This window comes from Megachile rotundata, chromosome 15 (assembly GCF_050947335.1).
Source record: "Megachile rotundata isolate GNS110a chromosome 15, iyMegRotu1, whole genome shotgun sequence".
NCBI classification, from domain to species: Eukaryota; Metazoa; Arthropoda; class Insecta; order Hymenoptera; family Megachilidae; genus Megachile; species Megachile rotundata.
Genome location: NC_134997.1, coordinates 5887667 through 5905906, shown reverse-complemented (window position 1 = coordinate 5905906; position 18240 = coordinate 5887667). Strand labels below are relative to the sequence as shown.

General features: G+C 30.5%; 2 protein-coding genes across 5 annotated transcripts; one reads left to right on the top strand and one right to left on the bottom strand.

Moving 5' to 3' along the window:
- The first annotated feature begins 324 nt into the window (after positions 1-324).
- Positions 325-8704, top strand: pds5 (cohesin associated factor B pds5). Of its 4 annotated transcripts, none has more exons than XM_012294996.2 (17): positions 325-657; positions 1458-1612; positions 1692-1886; positions 1970-2160; positions 2237-2444; positions 2542-3048; positions 3131-3429; positions 3520-3862; positions 3929-4033; positions 4106-4525; positions 4609-4971; positions 5116-5362; positions 5465-5712; positions 5783-6079; positions 6243-6278; positions 6395-6445; positions 6503-8704. In XM_012294996.2, exons 2-17 carry the CDS (start codon positions 1532-1534, stop codon positions 6557-6559), a joined length of 3648 nt encoding a protein of 1215 aa, XP_012150386.1. In that variant the 5' UTR covers positions 325-657; positions 1458-1531; the 3' UTR covers positions 6560-8704. The 4 variants fall into 4 exon arrangements, with proteins under 4 accessions (XP_012150386.1, XP_003707480.1, XP_012150387.1 ...); XM_003707432.3 differs by having other exon boundaries at positions 329-657; positions 5116-5347; XM_012294997.2 differs by lacking the exon at positions 6243-6278 and having other exon boundaries at positions 329-657.
- On the bottom strand, positions 8681-12959 carry Rs1 (Dead-box helicase Rs1). The gene is made up of 13 exons (XM_012294998.2): positions 12682-12959; positions 12427-12609; positions 11669-11756; positions 11450-11595; positions 11068-11373; positions 10641-10768; positions 10370-10567; positions 10128-10272; positions 9860-10041; positions 9394-9722; positions 9064-9315; positions 8909-8990; positions 8681-8824 (listed from the first exon to the last, which is right to left on the bottom strand). The coding sequence occupies exons 1-13, from the start codon at positions 12766-12768 to the stop codon at positions 8731-8733; spliced, it is 2220 nt and encodes a 739-aa protein (XP_012150388.2). The 5' UTR covers positions 12769-12959; the 3' UTR covers positions 8681-8730.
- Between the last annotated feature and the right edge of the window lie 5281 nt (positions 12960-18240).

The window sequence follows — 18240 nt, the reverse complement described above, 5'->3', positions numbered from 1 at the left end:
TGATATTTTTAAATTTTCAAATTCAAAAAAGATTCCAATTTTCACTTTCAAGTTGAATCAAACAACATCCAATCAAAAAATGAACATGGTTTACTTGTCACTCATTTCATCATGGTTCTCCATCCTAAGAATATGTTTAGTCCCTACATTCCTAGGTTTATTTCTATCAATCGTATCAATTGGAATTTGCCACTATGTCACGTTCCAACTTCCTATCATGTAACAGTGCATCGGGACACTATTGGTGCAGGATGTTTCTCCGTATATTTGAACCAATAGAATTCCCGTTATATTTCTTTCAGTACCTTTCATGCTGATGTTGTTTAACCACTTGAGCCTGAAGTATTCTCCAATGTAGTTAAATGTAGATGACTTCAAGTGTTCGAATTGCGCTGTCGCGTCCTTTGACACGCTTAACCGTTTACGAAAACGATTTCGCCACCTTTTTGCTAACATTTTGATCATTTTACCATGCCAGATATTTACAAAAAATTCAGAAAGTTACGTCGAAGGCGACATACTCGCACTTAGTAACAATTATAACGCGAAAGTGTGTGAACTACAAAAACTAAGATAGTGCCGTGTATCCATCACATATATTTGCTTTATTGATATTTTGAGTGTCACAGGCCTTGTGGTGCCTATGCATATCTTGAGGTAATGCATTCTTTAATAGTTACTGTACTTGTCAGTTTTTTTATAATGATACGTTTAAGAATATCTTATCTTTTTATGTAAATTAAATAGTAATACTGTTTACATTGTTTTCTTGTACTTATGCATGATAAGTAGACATAACCTACATCATGGATTATAATGTTAGAATATTTATATAGTATTAAAGATAAACAGAAAATAGTATTTAACTGCATATTTGTATTACATTTATTTAGGTAGTATTTCTGTTATTCAATTTGCATTTATTTTTTGCACAGAAGGATTTTTATGTAGTGTTTTCTTGATACCCGAGCTCCAATAATTATTCAATAGTTATAAAAACAGTTAACCTGCTAAGAATTTAAATATTAATCGTATTTTTGGTTTCTGAACTCCTACATTTATGCTGCATTTATTTTTTATTAAGTTCATATTTATGTCTTATTTACTTTGTTGCAAACTTGATATCTGTAAATTTTATCTGTTACATTATTAACCCCTCAAAACTGTAGCTTATGTGATTATGTCAAAAATTATGAAAACTATAGTATTGAGGCATAGTAGGAAACTTGTCCAATTGTAATTGGAAAATCGGTGACTTAATATCATATCTTGAAAGTACATACAATGAAATTTCTATTATTATGTAAAGCATTGAATCAGAAGGATTAATGATAACTGATTGAAAGACTAGAAATAAAGATTTTAAGAATAAAAAGAATTCAACAATAAAATAAAAATATTTTATAATCTTGTATAATATTTAAGTATAATAATTAATATGGTATGTAATATTCCAGAATTTGGACGGTGTTCTAGATTATTTTAAGGATATAAAGTTTCTTGTATTTGGTTGAATCATTTAGTAGACACTATGTCAGAAATAGTTTACCCGCAAGGGTGCAGATCAGTTACAGAAGATCTGGGTCCAGATGAACTTATTAGAAGATTGAAGGTACATCAGTGGAAAAACTTTTTATGTTTAGAAATATTATTATACAAAGGAAAAAATAGCTGACATTATATTTTGTTAGACATTAGCTCATACGTTACAAGCAATGGGACAAGATGAAGGAATGTATCAGCAGTACATACCACTTGCGTTACATTTGGCAGAAGAGCATTTTCTAATGCATCAGAGTAAAGATGTTCAACTTCTGATTGCTTGCTGCATTGCTGATGTTTTAAGGGTTTATGCACCTGAAGCTCCATATAAAGATGCAGAACAAGTAATGAAATAATATATTGAGGAATAAACAAATCTTCTATAAAATATTAATATATACTTGAGTCATATCTGTATTTGTTACAGGTCAAAACGATATTCTTATTTCTGATTAAACAGTTAGCTGGGTTAAAAGATCCTAAAGATCCTGCTTTTAAAAGATATTTTTATCTTTTAGAAAATTTGGCATATGTGAAATCATTTAATATGTGTTTTGAGTTAGAAGACTGTCAGGAAATTTTCTGTGCACTCTTTTCTCTTATGTTTAGGATAGTAAAGTGAGTATAATTTAAAATAAAATGTAATGTATGAATAAGTAGTATGTATTAAGTTGTCTTGTAATTATAATTTCAGTGATGAACATTCTGGGAAAGTCAAAAGTTTTATGTTAGATGTATTATGTCCACTTATTACAGAATCAGATATTGTTAGTAACGAACTTTTAGACATTATACTTATGAATATTGTAGAACCAAACAAAACACAAAAGAAGAATGCATATTTACTTGCAAAAGAGCTAGTGATTAAATGTAGTGATACATTAGAACCATACATTCAAGCAGTGAGTAGAATAAAACCTAGATATTTTTTTATTTGTAAGTATATTTGCACAAGATCAAACAAGATAATAATAAATTTGTTATGTTTAAATTTTTTAGTTCTTTAATCATGTTTTAATTCTGGGTAAAGAGGAAAAAAGTTTACAAATCTGCAAAAAAGTATATGATTTGATTTATGAGTTAAATCACATATGTCCCAGCGTCTTGCTGTCCGTCCTTCCACAGTTAGAATGTAAACTAAAATCTTCTTCTGAAACTGAAAGATTGGGTGCTGTAGCATTATTGGCAAGAATGTTTTCTGAAAAAGGATCTCAGTTAGCTGTGCAGCATACGCAGTTGTGGCGAGCATTTTTGGGAAGATTTAATGATATCAGTGTATCAATTCGTATAAAATGTGTGCAGTATTCAATGCATTTTTTACTGAATCATCCAGAACTAAGAAAGGATATTACTGATACCTTAAAATTAAGACAGCATGATGCAGATGAAAGTGTTCGATATGAAGTTGTCATGGCTATAGTGACTACTGCCAGGAGGGATTTTGAAGTTGTTTCAGACAGTGAAGATTTATTAGAATTTGTTAAAGAGAGGACTTTGGACAAAAAGGTATGTAATTTTTATAGGAAACATTCTATGTGTAAAGTACAAAAAATTACATTGATATCCTAACAACTGCTTTAATTTTTAGTTTAAAATCAGAAAAGAAGCAATGGCAGGATTGGCAATGATATACAAGAAACATTTGAACGATGCAGATGTACCACAAGCTACAAAAAAGGCTGTCACTTGGATAAAGGACAAAATATTGCATGGTTATTACATGGCAGGAATGGAAGATAGATTACTAGTAGAGAGATTGTTAAATACCTGTTTAGTTCCTTACCAACTGCCAGCTGGTGAAAGAATGAAGAAATTATATCATCTATTAGGTACAATCGATGATCATGCATCTAAAGCATTTGTGGAACTACAAAAACATCAGCTTGCGTAAGTATATTTTGTTTTTTGTTAATTTCTTGGTAATCAAATATACAATGTAAGTTTATTACTATTTTTATATAAAATTTTATTTTTTAGTGTACGACGGGCAGTAGTTGAATGGCTAGAAATTGTAAAAAAACCGGATGCTGTTGTTGAACTGGTGGCTAAAATTCACCAGATATCCCGCTTTTTACCAGATCCTATGAAAGTTCAAGAATTTTTACAAAAATTCAGTGCTCATATGAGGAAAGATTCAGCATTGTTGCAAGGAATGGAAACAATAGTGCAGCCAAATGTCTCTTGTAAAGAGTGTGCAGATACAATAAGTATGGTTTTGAAAAAGTTAGGTCAACCTGTCATGACAAACTTATACTACAACACAATAAAGATGTTGTTAGAAAGAGTAAGTTCTGTCATGATTGATGAAGAAGCAATCAGGGTAAATATACATAATTTACTTCTTAATTATTGTATTCATATTTTTACATTAATCGTATGTTAACAGGTTTTAATCGGATATGTATTAGATTGTTTAAAAGGTGGTAACGTAATAGAAGAAGTTGGGCTTAATCCAAATAATGCAGGCGAAAAAGGTCTAAGACTGCTTGTGGTAAGTTCCCAGTTCTATCTTTTTAAACATCATCTTTATATTATTGATTTATTCTAAATATATTTTTTATAGATGCTATCATTTGTATTTGGTCCACATTTTCTTCACAATGATATCTTGATGCAACTTGTCCATCTTTTAGAATTGGAAGATGAAATGGTAGCTCCATTGGTACTTTCAATATTTACATTTTTAGGAAAATATAAGCCTTTGTGTGATGTTGCACCAGATATTATGAACCTTATGGTTCCAATATGTAAGAATTTCGCAGAAACGGGAACACCAAAACAAGCAAAGCAAGCTATCAGGTGTTTATTTGTTAACATGACCAATATACACGATACAATTTTTCCTGAAATCATTGAAAGAATTAAAAATAGCCTTACACCAAGTTCAGAATATTATAGAACATCTATAGTTACATTAGGTCATATAGCTTATAATTTACCAGAAAAGTATCAAGTACAAATAAAAAATATGGTGTCTAGAAAAGTAAGTTCTAGTGCAGTACTATCATTTAAAAACTATAATAACAAGTTTTGATGTAATCTAATATGAATATTATACACTTGTAGATAGTCAAAGAATTGTTAGTAAAAGAAAGCAGTGAACAAACTTCTGACACCATTGAAGGAGATTGGTGCAGAGAAGATCAATTACCTGAAGAAACACGTTGTAGGTTGGAGGGATTAAAATGTATGGCACGCTGGTTGTTAGGATTGAAGACTGATGTTCTCTCTGCGCAAAAAACATTTAGAATGTTGAATGCATTTGTAGTAAACAAAGGAGATCTTTTACAACAGGGCCGTTTAAGTAAAGCAGAAATGAGCTGGCTACGATTACAAGCTGGTTGTTCAATGCTAAAAATTTGTGAACAGAAAGGTGTTGGTGATCAATTTACAGCTGAACAATTTTATAATCTTTCACAACTCATGGTGGTATGTTAATATTTATAATTTAATGTTTATTAATATATTTTTTAAATAAATTATATATTCTGAAGAAATATATATATGATCGTTGTAAAATAGTAGTTTAACAAAAATATTGTGAAAGTTGTATCGTGAATATTTTATTTAAAGGATGAAGTTCCACAAGTAAGGGAAGCTTTTGGTAGTAAATTACACAAAGGACTTGGAAGGGGAATTCCCAATAAATGCTTGCCATTAGATTTTATGGGCTATTATGCTCTTGCTGGCAAAGAACAAGATAAAAGACTAAAATGCGTTTTAAAAACGTACATGCAAACCGACATAAATAAAAGAAGGGATTATGTAAAAACACTGTCTTTGGGTACAGTGGAGAGGGCCATGGGTAAGAAACTAAATAGTAAGGCATTAGTGAAATATTGTTTGATATTGTTTGTTTTCATTCTTGTCAAATAATGTTAAAAATTTGAGCATTAACTACTCGATTAAATTATCCTTACAGGTCAACTGCCACACATTCTTCCCGATTATATGTTAGTGTTTGCAGTCCCTATTCTTGCACACGATCCTGAATTCACAAGTCATCTAATGATTAATCAGTTAAAAGTGATACAACAGTGTCTGTGGTTCATATTAGAACCTCTTATAACAAAAAACGAATATTATTGTTATGGCTTTTACAAAAATTTAATAGAACGAATGAAAAGTCATAAAGATGCTTTAAAGCCTGAAGATAACAACATGAACTATGTAAGTATTTTAAAGTATTTATTACTTACGATTAAACATAAGAAATATACCTTTTTTTGTGTATATGCAGAAATTGTGGGCTGTTTGTGACTTGGCTATGAATGTAATATATACAAAAACAACAAATTTCGACATGAAGGAATTCCCAAGTGAAACACGGATTCCCACAATGTACTTTAAACGTGCAGATGAACTGATAGCTAACACTAGGAATTATTTACCTGCTGAAATGCAAATAAACATGTCGAGCCCTAAGGGAAAAGTTTCACTTCACAATGCACATTCTGTTAGTGAAAGACCACAGCGTAGAGCTAAGTCCAAGCAACAAAAGGAAGTGGGCATTGGGCCGAATGAAACTGATGCAAGGGTAAGATAATTAAAACAATTTGAAGTTCAGTTAATCTAAATGTTCGATTCACAATTTAAGGGGGTAAAATTCATAAAAATTATTGATTTATTTTAATCATATATAGTATATGTATATGTATAGCGTGTTAAGAAATTTTAAGTATGTATGATATGATTTCAAGCTGCAAATTGGAGAAGTGGAATGTATTGATGCACAGGTAAAATTATTTAGAATTTCACTAGAGTATAATATCTTGTATCATTTATTTTGCAAATGATATATAACATCTTGTTATTATTGTAAATGATGCATAACATTGCAATTTCTTTACAGCCGGCAGAAGCATCAGAAACTAGAATTCAATTACCTGGATTAGAGGAAGAAGTAAGTAAATAAGCTTAAGTATTACGTTCGATACATAACAAGAATATAATTTTTCAGATCGAAGAACCACCGGCAAAGAGGGCATTAAGAGAATCAGATAAAGTAAATAAATAATTAAGTGAATGGATTGTATTGAAGAGGATGCTAGGAGTAGGGGAAAGACTTAAGAGACGTGATGATCATAAGAATTAAAGAGTCTAAAGAACTTTACAAATTAGAAAACAGAATATTTTGGTTATGTACAACAATTAATAAACATGTCGTTCGCGTATGTCTAGACAGTAAGATGTTAAGATAATGATACATTAACGTCAAATAATTAATACATGTAAGCTTACGACTCAAAAACTTTTACAAGGTTACATCGCATTGGTAAATAATTAAAAATTAAGTATTTGACCATCTCGAAAATGTTTTCTTTTGACGATAAAAAGAAGCATAAAATTATTTTCTTTTAATTTTTTAATATATTAACAAAATTAATGACATATTCGATAACATAAAAGTGATTCTTTTCAAATTTACAAATGTATGATAAACATCTTTTTTATAAAACTTTTGAAAAATGTTTCTCAATTGAAGGTCTTTCTTCCTTGTGAAATATCTGACAATTGTTGTATTGTTCACTTTTGCATTAACGAATATAAATATTTGTACTGTCACATAAAGTTTTCTTCACAGCTGAATGAAATTATATACAAAACTTTTGTTACGAATAATTTCTAAACAATAAAATCTATATATATCATCACATATAACTGTAGTTTTCAGTAAAAAAAAGGTAATGGAGAACAAGTTTTATTATAAAAAGTATGTCGAGGTAATAAAATACATTTGTACGCAGAAGAGAACAACATAACGTTGTTGGATTTCTATAAACATCGTATTCTAGATAAAAGGGTGGGTGTGTCAATTGGCTTTGCGATCCAAAGTTGTTTGTTTCTATTAATCTGATTATCATTATTATTCTTAATATTATCTTATTGCTATTATTATTATTATTTTATTAAAGAAATTACGTCGTTTTCATGACCGCTATTTTCTAATAAGACATGTATTGTTTGATAAAACTATCTCGTTTATATTTTAATTTTAAAATTAACTTAAATGAGATTTGGTCAGCGCACGACCACTAATTTATTTCAGACAAGGTGACCTTATAAATACTTCAATAGTATCTAATACATGTATACTTATAAATATATCTTTGATAAATAGTGCGCATTAATATAAAAAGTTTTGTTATACAAAAATAATGAGAATACAGTATCAATCTGATAACTGATTGAAGTTTATTATCCTCGTGTGTGGCAGTTATTCCCGTACTACTGTCATTATTGTACATGCATTACAAAATACTTCCGTATTATTTCAATTCAAATTTGTATCCAGAGATTACAAAAAACAAAGTAAATATTCTTACTTCATGTTTCCCATGTTATTTGATACCATATGTTTTAAATATGTATGTTCAGTTATATCTTTGTTTATTTTAAATACATTACATTCATATGATTAATTTTCATAGTAACATTTCTATACAATTAGAATCAGTAAAACTAGATAAAAAAAAATCAGTAAAATAATTTTTGTTTACTATATAAAATTTTAGAACGTAGTTGGGTACAAATTTGAATACAATTAAAATAATTTAAAATGGGCCTAGGTTTTATAAAATTTCCTTTTTCAACATTAGAGTTCTTAGCATTAAGCAGTAAATTGTATTAAATTTTAAGACGAGAGTAAACATTGTGTATGAGGCTGTGAATGGTGACGAATGCTTGAATCTTATTATATAAACATTATAGAATTAACACATACCTATTACCTCTTCATTGAAATTACAGTACAATGCAAATTTTTGCAGTTTTCAATCTTTTTTCCAACATTCATACAGATACTCTGTACTTTTCATTTATAAATTATTGTTTCATAATCCATTACTCATGCATATACTGTTATACTGTTTAAAATTAATAAAATCTTATTGTATATTTCTTTACGTTGCAAATTTATGCTGATATAAGACATATTATATTGTGTTCTATGCTATTATTGTAGAAAATATGTTTTCGTAGGCATTTCGTTGCATGGTACTGCAATTTTTTCAAACAGGTTATAGACTACAAAATATACATATTCTGACGAAAAAACCAATTAATCAGTGCTATTCATCTGTCAATCTGTGAGACGTAAGTGACGCATTGTAACGGTTCTATAATAAAACAAATTAAATAAAATGGTATGTATTTAATAAGATTTAGTTACAAATATAAAAATTTGATTTAACGTTTCCTAAAAGGTTTCCTAGTATCCTTCTTCCCTCTGTTTAAATTCTGTGCACCTTTCCTTTTGCTTTCATTTTTCTTAACATTTGCCCTAATACAAATAAAATTTATTTATGAGTCTCATATAATATTTAATTATCAATATGCATTATTATAATAAAATAGATATACTTACTCGTAACGCATTCTTTTCACAGCTTTTTTACTTGTATCCGTTAAATCAGCAGCAAATGAAGATTTTGACCGCTTTAAAGATCCTAAAATATAATAAATATTAGACAAAAAATATTAAAACATTAAGATTAATACAAATAATTTGCCATAATATACCTCTTTTATTGGCCATGAATTTATCATCATCCACGACTGTCCTGAGTTTCTTTTGCTTATTTTTCTTTTTAGCTAATCTTGCTTGAACTGCCGCAATTTTTTCTAATTCCTTCATTGCTCTATCTTCTGCTGTTTCCTTTTTGGGTCCTTTAGATACTTTCTTATTCGTTTCTTTAACTATATTCGGAGGTTCATCATTCTTTTTCTTCTCTTTATTAGGTTTTGGTTTCTTTTCTGTTAGGGTTAATTTTTCTAAAAAAAATAATAAAACCAATTATTTTTTATAATTATGCAATTATCAAAACTAAATGTTGCAGCATTAAAACAAACCTTTTTCTTCTTTCCTTTCTTTCTGTGTTTGGAACCAACTCCTTTGCGTAGACTTATTTTCATCCTTAAGTAACTTTTCAGCACGATTTGCCTGATTTTCTATTTTAGCTAGTTCTCTTTCATTTCTCTCTTCTTCTAAAATCTTTTCAACATCAGGTTCAAGAGATTTTAATTTTTTATTGTATTTTTCTATTATATCAGGTGGTATTATTCGATTTTTTACTGGATTTTTTGCATTTTTAATAATATCTTTAACCAAAGAACGTTCTTGTTCTCCAGCTAATGACACTGAAACTCCAACACGACCAGCTCGAGCTGTTCTTCCTACTCTGATATACAAAGTAAACAAAGATTATTTTTTCCTCTTTTTTTCTATAGAATACAATTAGTTTTGCTATATGATTACGATTATTAAGGTATATAAGTTATAAAGGTGTGAAATACATATAAATCGAATTATTAATACCTATGAATATAATGTTGCATAGTTGCTGGCATAACAAAATTGATTACGGTCTTTACGCCACTAATATCTAAACCTCTTGCTGCAACATCCGTTGCTAATAAAATATCTATTTCTTCATTTTTGAATTTCCGTAGGTTTTCTAAACGTTGAGGCTGTGTAAGATTACCGTGAAGTTCTCCAACCTAAGATGTATGTAAATATCATTATTTAATAATGTAATAAAAACTTTATAGCTAAACCTCACTAATATATGATATATTTTAAATACCTTGATACCTAACAATCCTAGTAGAATATGTAGTCTATGAGCTTGCTTCTTGGTTTGTACAAAAACCATAGTATGATCATGAAAAGTTCTACAAACTAAAGCAGCCAAAATAGCTTCACGATCTCCTTCTCGTTCTTTTCGTATCCTACATTGAAGAATATATAACAAGTGAGTGTGAAAACAAAATATATAAATTTCATGAATATTGTTGTAGCATCTAATTGTCATATTAATTTGTTTACCGAATAAATTCCTGACGTAAATTGAACGCAACATCTTGATTACTGTCTACAAATACTTTAACTGGTTTATCTAAAGATACCGCAGCTAAGTCTTTTACTTCTTCTGTCATAGTAGCCGAGAATAGCATAGTTTGTCTAGTTCTTGAGCATTGCTGCACTATGTATTTCATCTGCTCTGCGAAGTACTCATCTAACATCCTTCAATAAAATTAACATATACTTTTTTAGTTACAAGATACAGAATATGAATGAAGTACTTTTTGTAGTTTACCTGTCCGCTTCATCCAAAATAAGTACTTCAATACTGTCTAATGAAAATGTTGGTGTATTTTTCAAATGATCTATTAATCTTCCAGGAGTAGCTATTACAATATCTGGGTTTTTCCTTAGTACAGTTTCCTAATTAAGCAATGACAAATTCACTAAGCAGTTTTTATTAATTTCATATTTACAATAATGTCCAGTTAGTGGTTACAGGCTTCGGATTTGATAGCAAGTATTATCTAGTTGTGGTTAAAGTTTAATATCATTTTCATTATATGTATAGATCATAGCACCCTAATTACAAAGCAGAAAATATCAAATTTAAACATCGTCCTTAATAAGAAGTGTAAACAAGAATTATAAAATTTAAAATTACAAACTGGACATTATTGTACTTGATGGTATTTACATTTATAAATATTAAATGTACGTACTTGAACTTTTACATCTAAACCACCGACGGACAATCCTACTTCAACTGTAGTAAACTGAGATAACTGTTTTGTAACTTGATATACTTGTACACCAAGTTCTCTTGTTGGTACAAGGACAAGCACTCGAGAAATAGCAGGTCCATCCAATGGCCTATATAATAATCTTTCTAGAGTTGGTAACATATAAGCTGCCGTTTTACCAGTACCTGTGGCAGCACAACCACATATATCACGGCCCATTAATGCAACAGGGATAGTAGCAGCTTGAATAGGTGTCGGATGAACAAAATTCATAGTTGTGATGGCCTTTAGCAATTGCATATTGTTAATTATATTATATTATGAATTAATTCAGTCATATCTATATTTGATAAATGTATACCTTTAATAAAGGACGTGATAAATTCATTTGATAAAATGTTGCATGAGTTTCTGAGTTAGAATATTCCTCAAAATCAATTGCCTCTTCATCATTTTCTTCAACATTTTTTTTCTTTTTATTCTTTTTTTCTTTTGTCTTAAATATATCTAATATAAAATATAATATTTATATTTACTGATATTTTGTAATACTGTACAATAAAATAAATAATATCATTACCCTTTTTAAGTTCACTGTCTGACAATGAAATTTCATCATCTTGTTTAATTTCAGATATATCTATAATTAAATCATCATCTATTGTATTCTGAAAAAAAGATTTATATATAAAATCAATTACATTATATGTACTTTCAATGTATCGTTTTCTTACAAACAAACTGTTTAATTAGAATATTTAATCATGAGCTGCATTATAAAATATATGCTAAATTATTTATTGTGATTTTAATCATTGAACTGGTAAATATTATTGCAGGAATGTAATTTATATATGATACAAAAATGCCAAACAGCACACTCGTGCCTTTTCTACTAAATAAAAAAAAATGTTAAACTATGCAATAATATTTTCTTACTTTATGATTTAGTTAATTATCCAACCATTTATATTCTGAATTAGTTAGTTTGTAAAAATACTGATGTTCAATAATGTAATAATATTGTCCTACGACACGCTCTTTTGAACACTGTCGCTTAATACTATATTTTATTATGATTATACCTGCTAAATATTTCCTAACTTTTCATAATAATAAACTTTTCAATAAAATTGTACATACAATTAAATCAATTAACTGAATAATACTAGTCCAGAAGTAGTAAATTTCAAATAGTCACAAAACCAAATGTAAAATCCATAGTACTATGTATTGAAGTCAAGAATAATAAAAGAAAAGTATTCTACACACATGCCTATGGATTTGTATTTGTGACTTATTGATTCAATTATGCAGTAAGAAAATATGCACACATACTTCCTTCCCGGATTCGTTTCTAATATTTTTAATTTTATCGTCCAATTTCGTTTTGGCTTTCCTTTTAATATATTTGTTTAAGTCATTCCATGTGTCTTTATTATAATCAGAAGCATCATTTAAAAACTGAAAATTGCTATCGAAATCTTTCTTTTGGTTTTTCTTCGGTTTGTGAGGCTGGAACTATCAAAGCAAGAAATTATTTTCACGAATATTCAACTGAAGTAATGTTACAATTTAGTGGTTATATCCTACATCTTCTTCAACGTCAGAATTCTCAGAGAAATCTGGCACTTCTTCATCTTCTTCAATGGTTTTTATTAAATCATAATTATTATCCATTTTCCATTACAAGTATAACCTACAACTATTTCATTCTAATTCCAAAACTTAACCACGTGGTAACGCCAGCAAACATGTGTTATGCGATATATATAATTGTATATACTAAATATAAGAAGACTATGCATGTTTTGTCTAGAGGGAACATGAAGCTTAAAATATAGAGTTTGCTTTTCAATATTTTAAACAGTCAATAAACAATAACTTTTCAGGAATAACTGACTTATTGAAATTAATTTTGGATTGAATTTAAATATGTGCTTTTGAATTCAGATATGATTAAGGAATGAATAACGAACGTTTTTCATTTTAAAATACAATTGAACATAAATAAAATTGAATATCAAGAACAAATAAAATTCTTCTTATCAACGGCTCGAAAATAGAACTCCTCTTGACCGACGACGACTCTGATGATCACCACAGAACCGAAGACGAAGGCACCGTTTAGCGGAGTGTGCGGGCGCCAATGGAACTACAGTTTCAAAAGTGCGTAGTTAACCTTGTTCGCCGAAGAGATGGCACTACTTGTTTCATTTTCGTGAAAATTCAAACTAGGTCCGTTTGATTAGGCGCTCCGCGCTTAACCTAACAATGTTGAGCGAGCGAGTAAATTTCACGCTAAAGCAAAAATAGTCAACCGTGTCATCCAGTTGAATTGGTTGAGTGGCGCAAGAGAAAAGCGTGGACCAAAAAGTTGAAAAGTCAAGTACATAAGTGCGAGCAAATTCAATTTTGCATTAAAGTCTACGAGGATATGGTTTTTCGGTAATTATTCCTCCGTGGCATGCGCGGGCGGCGCGTAGGAGGAATATACACGATAATGAGTATGCAAAATCGTTGATTACTCACTTTCTGAGCACAGTTTATGAACTTTTATGATTAAAGAATGGTCAGCAATGCATTATTTACATGGTTCGATCATAAAAGTTCATAAATAATGTTCGGGTAATGAGTAATTAATTATTTTGTGTCAGCATTGCGATACGTACATGAGCCGCCTACGTCAATTCTACTGCACATGCAAAGTGCAATATTTCGGCACTTTGACGACGTAGTATGGTTCCTGAGGCATTTAGAGACAAATTTCTATTAGGGTTTGATGCGTTTTGATGCCTAATAAAGGCAGAAAATCAATTTTTGTAGAGTTCGGTCCAAAACAGTACAGCTGGCGCCATCTAGCGGTGAAACTACGAAGAACTAAAATTTCGATTTTCTCGAAAACTAGCGAATTTTAAGTACTTCTGAGGGTCAGAAATCAATCTGTGACCTCTCTGGAATCTATATGATGCCATAAGAACCTCCTAAAAGCGCTAGAAAAGAAAATAGAAAAATAGTTCAAAACAAGGACTAAAAAATTGGCGTCCATCTAGCGGTGAAAGTTGGAACTACAAAAACATAAATATGCGATTTTCTCGAAAATTAGCGAACTCTGAGTATCTCAGAGGCTCAGAAAGTGTTGTGTAATCGTATTAGAAGCAAAATAATGCAACAAAAGCTTCCTAAAGGCTTTAATAAAGAAAATAAAAAAAATATCATTTTATGGAGAAAATTTATGGCGCCATCTAGCGGCGAAACTGCGAACTAAACTGAAAAAACGTATGTCCGAACACGCGTTTAGGGGTCAAGTAAAAATTGATTTTGTGGGCTTAATAGGCAAAAAAATGAATAACTTATTCAACAAAAATTGCATTAAAATGTCTAACGAACCATACTACGTCGTCAAAGTTGCAAAATGTTACTTTTTATATTTTTCCTTAACGCGTGTCCGGACATACGATTTTTCAGTTTAGTTCGCAGTTTCGCCGCTAGATGGCGCCATACATTTTCTCCATAAAATGACATTTTTTTTATTTTCTTTATTAAAGCTTTCAGGAGACCTTTATTGCTTTATTTTGCTTCTAATTCGATCACATAAAACCTTCTGAGCCTCACAAGTACTCAAAGTTCGCTAATATTCGAGGAAATCGCATTTTTATATTTTTGTAGTTCCAACTTTCACCGCTAGATGGACGCCAATTTTTTAGTCCACGTTTTGACCTTTTTTCTAATTTTCTTTTCTAGCGCTCTGAAGAAGTTCTTATGGCAATATACAGGTTGTAGAGAGGTCACAGAACAATTTCTGACCCTCAGAAATATGTAAAGTTGCCTAATTTCGGAGAAAATCGAAATTTTAGTTTTTCGTAGTTTCGCCGCTCGCCGCTAGATGGCGCCACCTGTACCGTTTTGGACCGAATTCGAGAAAAATTGATTTCCTGGCTTTATTAGGCATCAAAGCGCATCAAACCCTAATAGAAATTTGTCTCTAAATGCCTCAGGAACCATACTACGTCGAGAAAGTGCCGAAATATTCATTTTTTTATTTTCCTGATATGCGTGTTCGGACCCTCACTTTTTAGGATCAGTTTTTTCGGTGATTATTCGTTCGTGGCAAGTCCGATTAAAATTTCTTTTTTCTATGTCCATCTGGATGTACATACGCATGTGCATACAAAATTTGACGAGAATTGGTTGAGTGGTGCAAAAGAAAAACGCGGACAAAGAAGTTGCAACGTCAAGTATAAGAGCTTCGCTCGTCTTCGGCTCGCTCGCTCAATAATACTAATTTTATTGGCTTAATTTATTATACTATGCATCAAATTGGATCGGAGTGCAAGATTAATTAAATTTGGCATGCTTTGACTTTATGAAGCCATTATCAATTTGGCATTTCTCCTTAAAACCATCATGCTATGAATCACGTCAAATTTTGCAAATAAGCTTCTTCCTAAAAAATGAAACATCTGCGAGAACGGTTTTAGATAATTTGAAAAAAAATTGTTTACCATCTTCATATCATTCTCTACCTTATTGACAATATTCTGAAAATTATGTCATGGTATATGTACATGTACATTAAAACTCACGTAGATTTACATACTACTGTCAATGTATAAAGTTTTTAGCTTATATAGTACCACTTTTCTATCTGTATCTAAATCGTAGAATAATTTGCAGGTGTCATTAAGGCATAAAATTTTATGAAAAATTTTATCTTGTTTATGAATTTATGAATATTACCTTATTTTATAAAAAAACGCAATTTTTTGTTGAATAGTTCCTCGTTCAGTCACTAGATCATGTTAGTAATACTGTTTTTGTAAAATCCGTTTCCATTTGTTGGGTTCCTGCTTTATCGATTGACGTGTTCAAAAATAATTGACTATGTACTGCACTTTGTTTCTAGGTGCACCATACACTGTATATTTTAAATTTATTATTTACAATATTTCGATTTATTATTATAGTCTAAATATAAAACTAGAATGCTGAATATTAAAATTCATTTTACTCACGATTTTGTGCGTTTATTTCGTAGATCATTTCACGACAGAAAGATCAATTTCACGCGGCACTGTTTACCGGAAGTAGACGTCGCCACATTTTGCGCGTGAATACGAATTTAAAAAACGTGTGTGATTATATAATCACAATAAATTATAAGTGAAATATAATTTCAGTGATAGTGGTATTTTCCATTGTGTAACACGAGCAATAGTGGCATGATTGATCTTTTTTATATCTCGTCTAGAATTATATTTAATCATGATTGAGTTAGTAATCTAATCTACAAAACAGCGATCTCATATTATTGTCTTTAATTAAACCGTGATTACTTTTTAGCGACGATTCATCTAGAAAATCTTGTGTATTTGTCTTTTTAATTCTGCGACTCCTACGTCTATAACTTTCAACATACTTTGCAAGTTTAACTTTCTCCATGGACATACGAATACAACGGGTCGATTGTTCCATTGTTTGAAATGCTAGTTTTCATTCATGATCCGTGTAGGCGAATAGAATCAAAGGTCGACATTGAATCGTAAACGCTTTTATGAAGATCGTATCTTTTCTAATCCTTTGTCTCCAAAGCATCCTTGAAGAAGTTGACTAGATACATTACCTACTTTCTTCCGTGTTGTCCGAGAGTAGTCCGATGTTCAAATTTTATTTATTATTTTACACAAATTTTGAATTTATTTTTACGTACAATGTGTTAATTACTAATATTGTAATTTAATTACTTTTATGGTTAGGAGGACCAACATGAATTCTTCTTCTTTTGGATATAGTAAAGATTAACAGTTTATAATAAGGTGAAGTGGGGTAAGTGCAGACTGGTTTTTGTAAAGTTGATATTTAAACGTAAGCATTTTCAGTCTGCTATGTAAATGCCTAACGCTGTCGATATCGAACGCTTTGCACAATTACTACTGTTTAATTAATATTAACTAGGACCTTAATTTTCCTTGTACATTTTGATTTTGATAGGAAATTGTTTAAAATGTCAACTACTCTGCACTTTCCCCGAAAATGGGGTAAGAGCGTAACTTGAAATTAAATACTTTGAAACTTTATTTCAAGTGCAATGGGACAAGAGCAGAATTATTAACAAATCTGCTACAAAATGCTTTTTACTGCATTACGCAAGTACTCTATACTGCAAACAAGTACTCCTAGCTGAAATATAAAAGGGGATATAGTGAAACAAAATGAGAAAACAAACATACTAAATGAACAAATTTCGCTCATATTGTAATAAAAACAGCCTGTATACGCACTTGCCCCGTTTACGAACTTACCTCACTTCACTTTAACTGAAGGGAGTGTACATTTTGGGGGACTGATTCTAATTCTAGGGGGACAGTCTACATTGTTGGAAGTCAATATGCATTTTAAAGTGCTAGTTTTAATTTTTTTGGGGTCCAGTTCGCCATTTTAGAGTGCAATTTGCATTTTCAATGTTAAGTTGGCATTTTTAGGGACTATTTTGCATTCCGAGGGTTAATTTAACACGTCTTAAAACCTAGCTCACACGTTCGAAGACTAGTTTGCATTTTAGAGGGTCAGTTCTTATTTTTGGGGGTTCAATACGCCCTTTTAGGGTTCAGTTTGTATTTTTAAGGTTACGTTAGCATTTTTAGGGATTGTTTTGCATTCTGAGGGTTACGTTAACACGTCTAAGGGTCCATTTCAAATATTTGAAGACTAGTTTGCATTTTAGAGTGTCCGTTTTAATTTTGTGTGATTCAATCCGCCATCTTACAGTCTAGTTTGCATTTTGAAGGTTAAGTTTGTATTTCTAAGGACTATTTAGCACTTTGGGTGTGAAAAGAACACTTTCTGCGGCCCAGTTTAAAATTCTGTGAACTAGTTTACATTTTTGAAGATTAGATTTTATTTAAGTATCCAAGTTCGGGTTTTTAAGAACTAACCTGTATTTTAAAGGATCAGTTTCCATTTTTGGGGAACTTTATTGTCGTTCTGTAGACTATGTTGTATTTGTATGTTAAATTTGTATCTTGGAAGCTAAGTTGACACTCTTTAGGTCCCAGTTCTCATATTTGGCCATTAGTTTACATTTTAGAAAGTCAGTTCTAATTTTTAATGACTGATTTGTATTTTGAAGAGTCAATTCTCATTTTGGTGCTG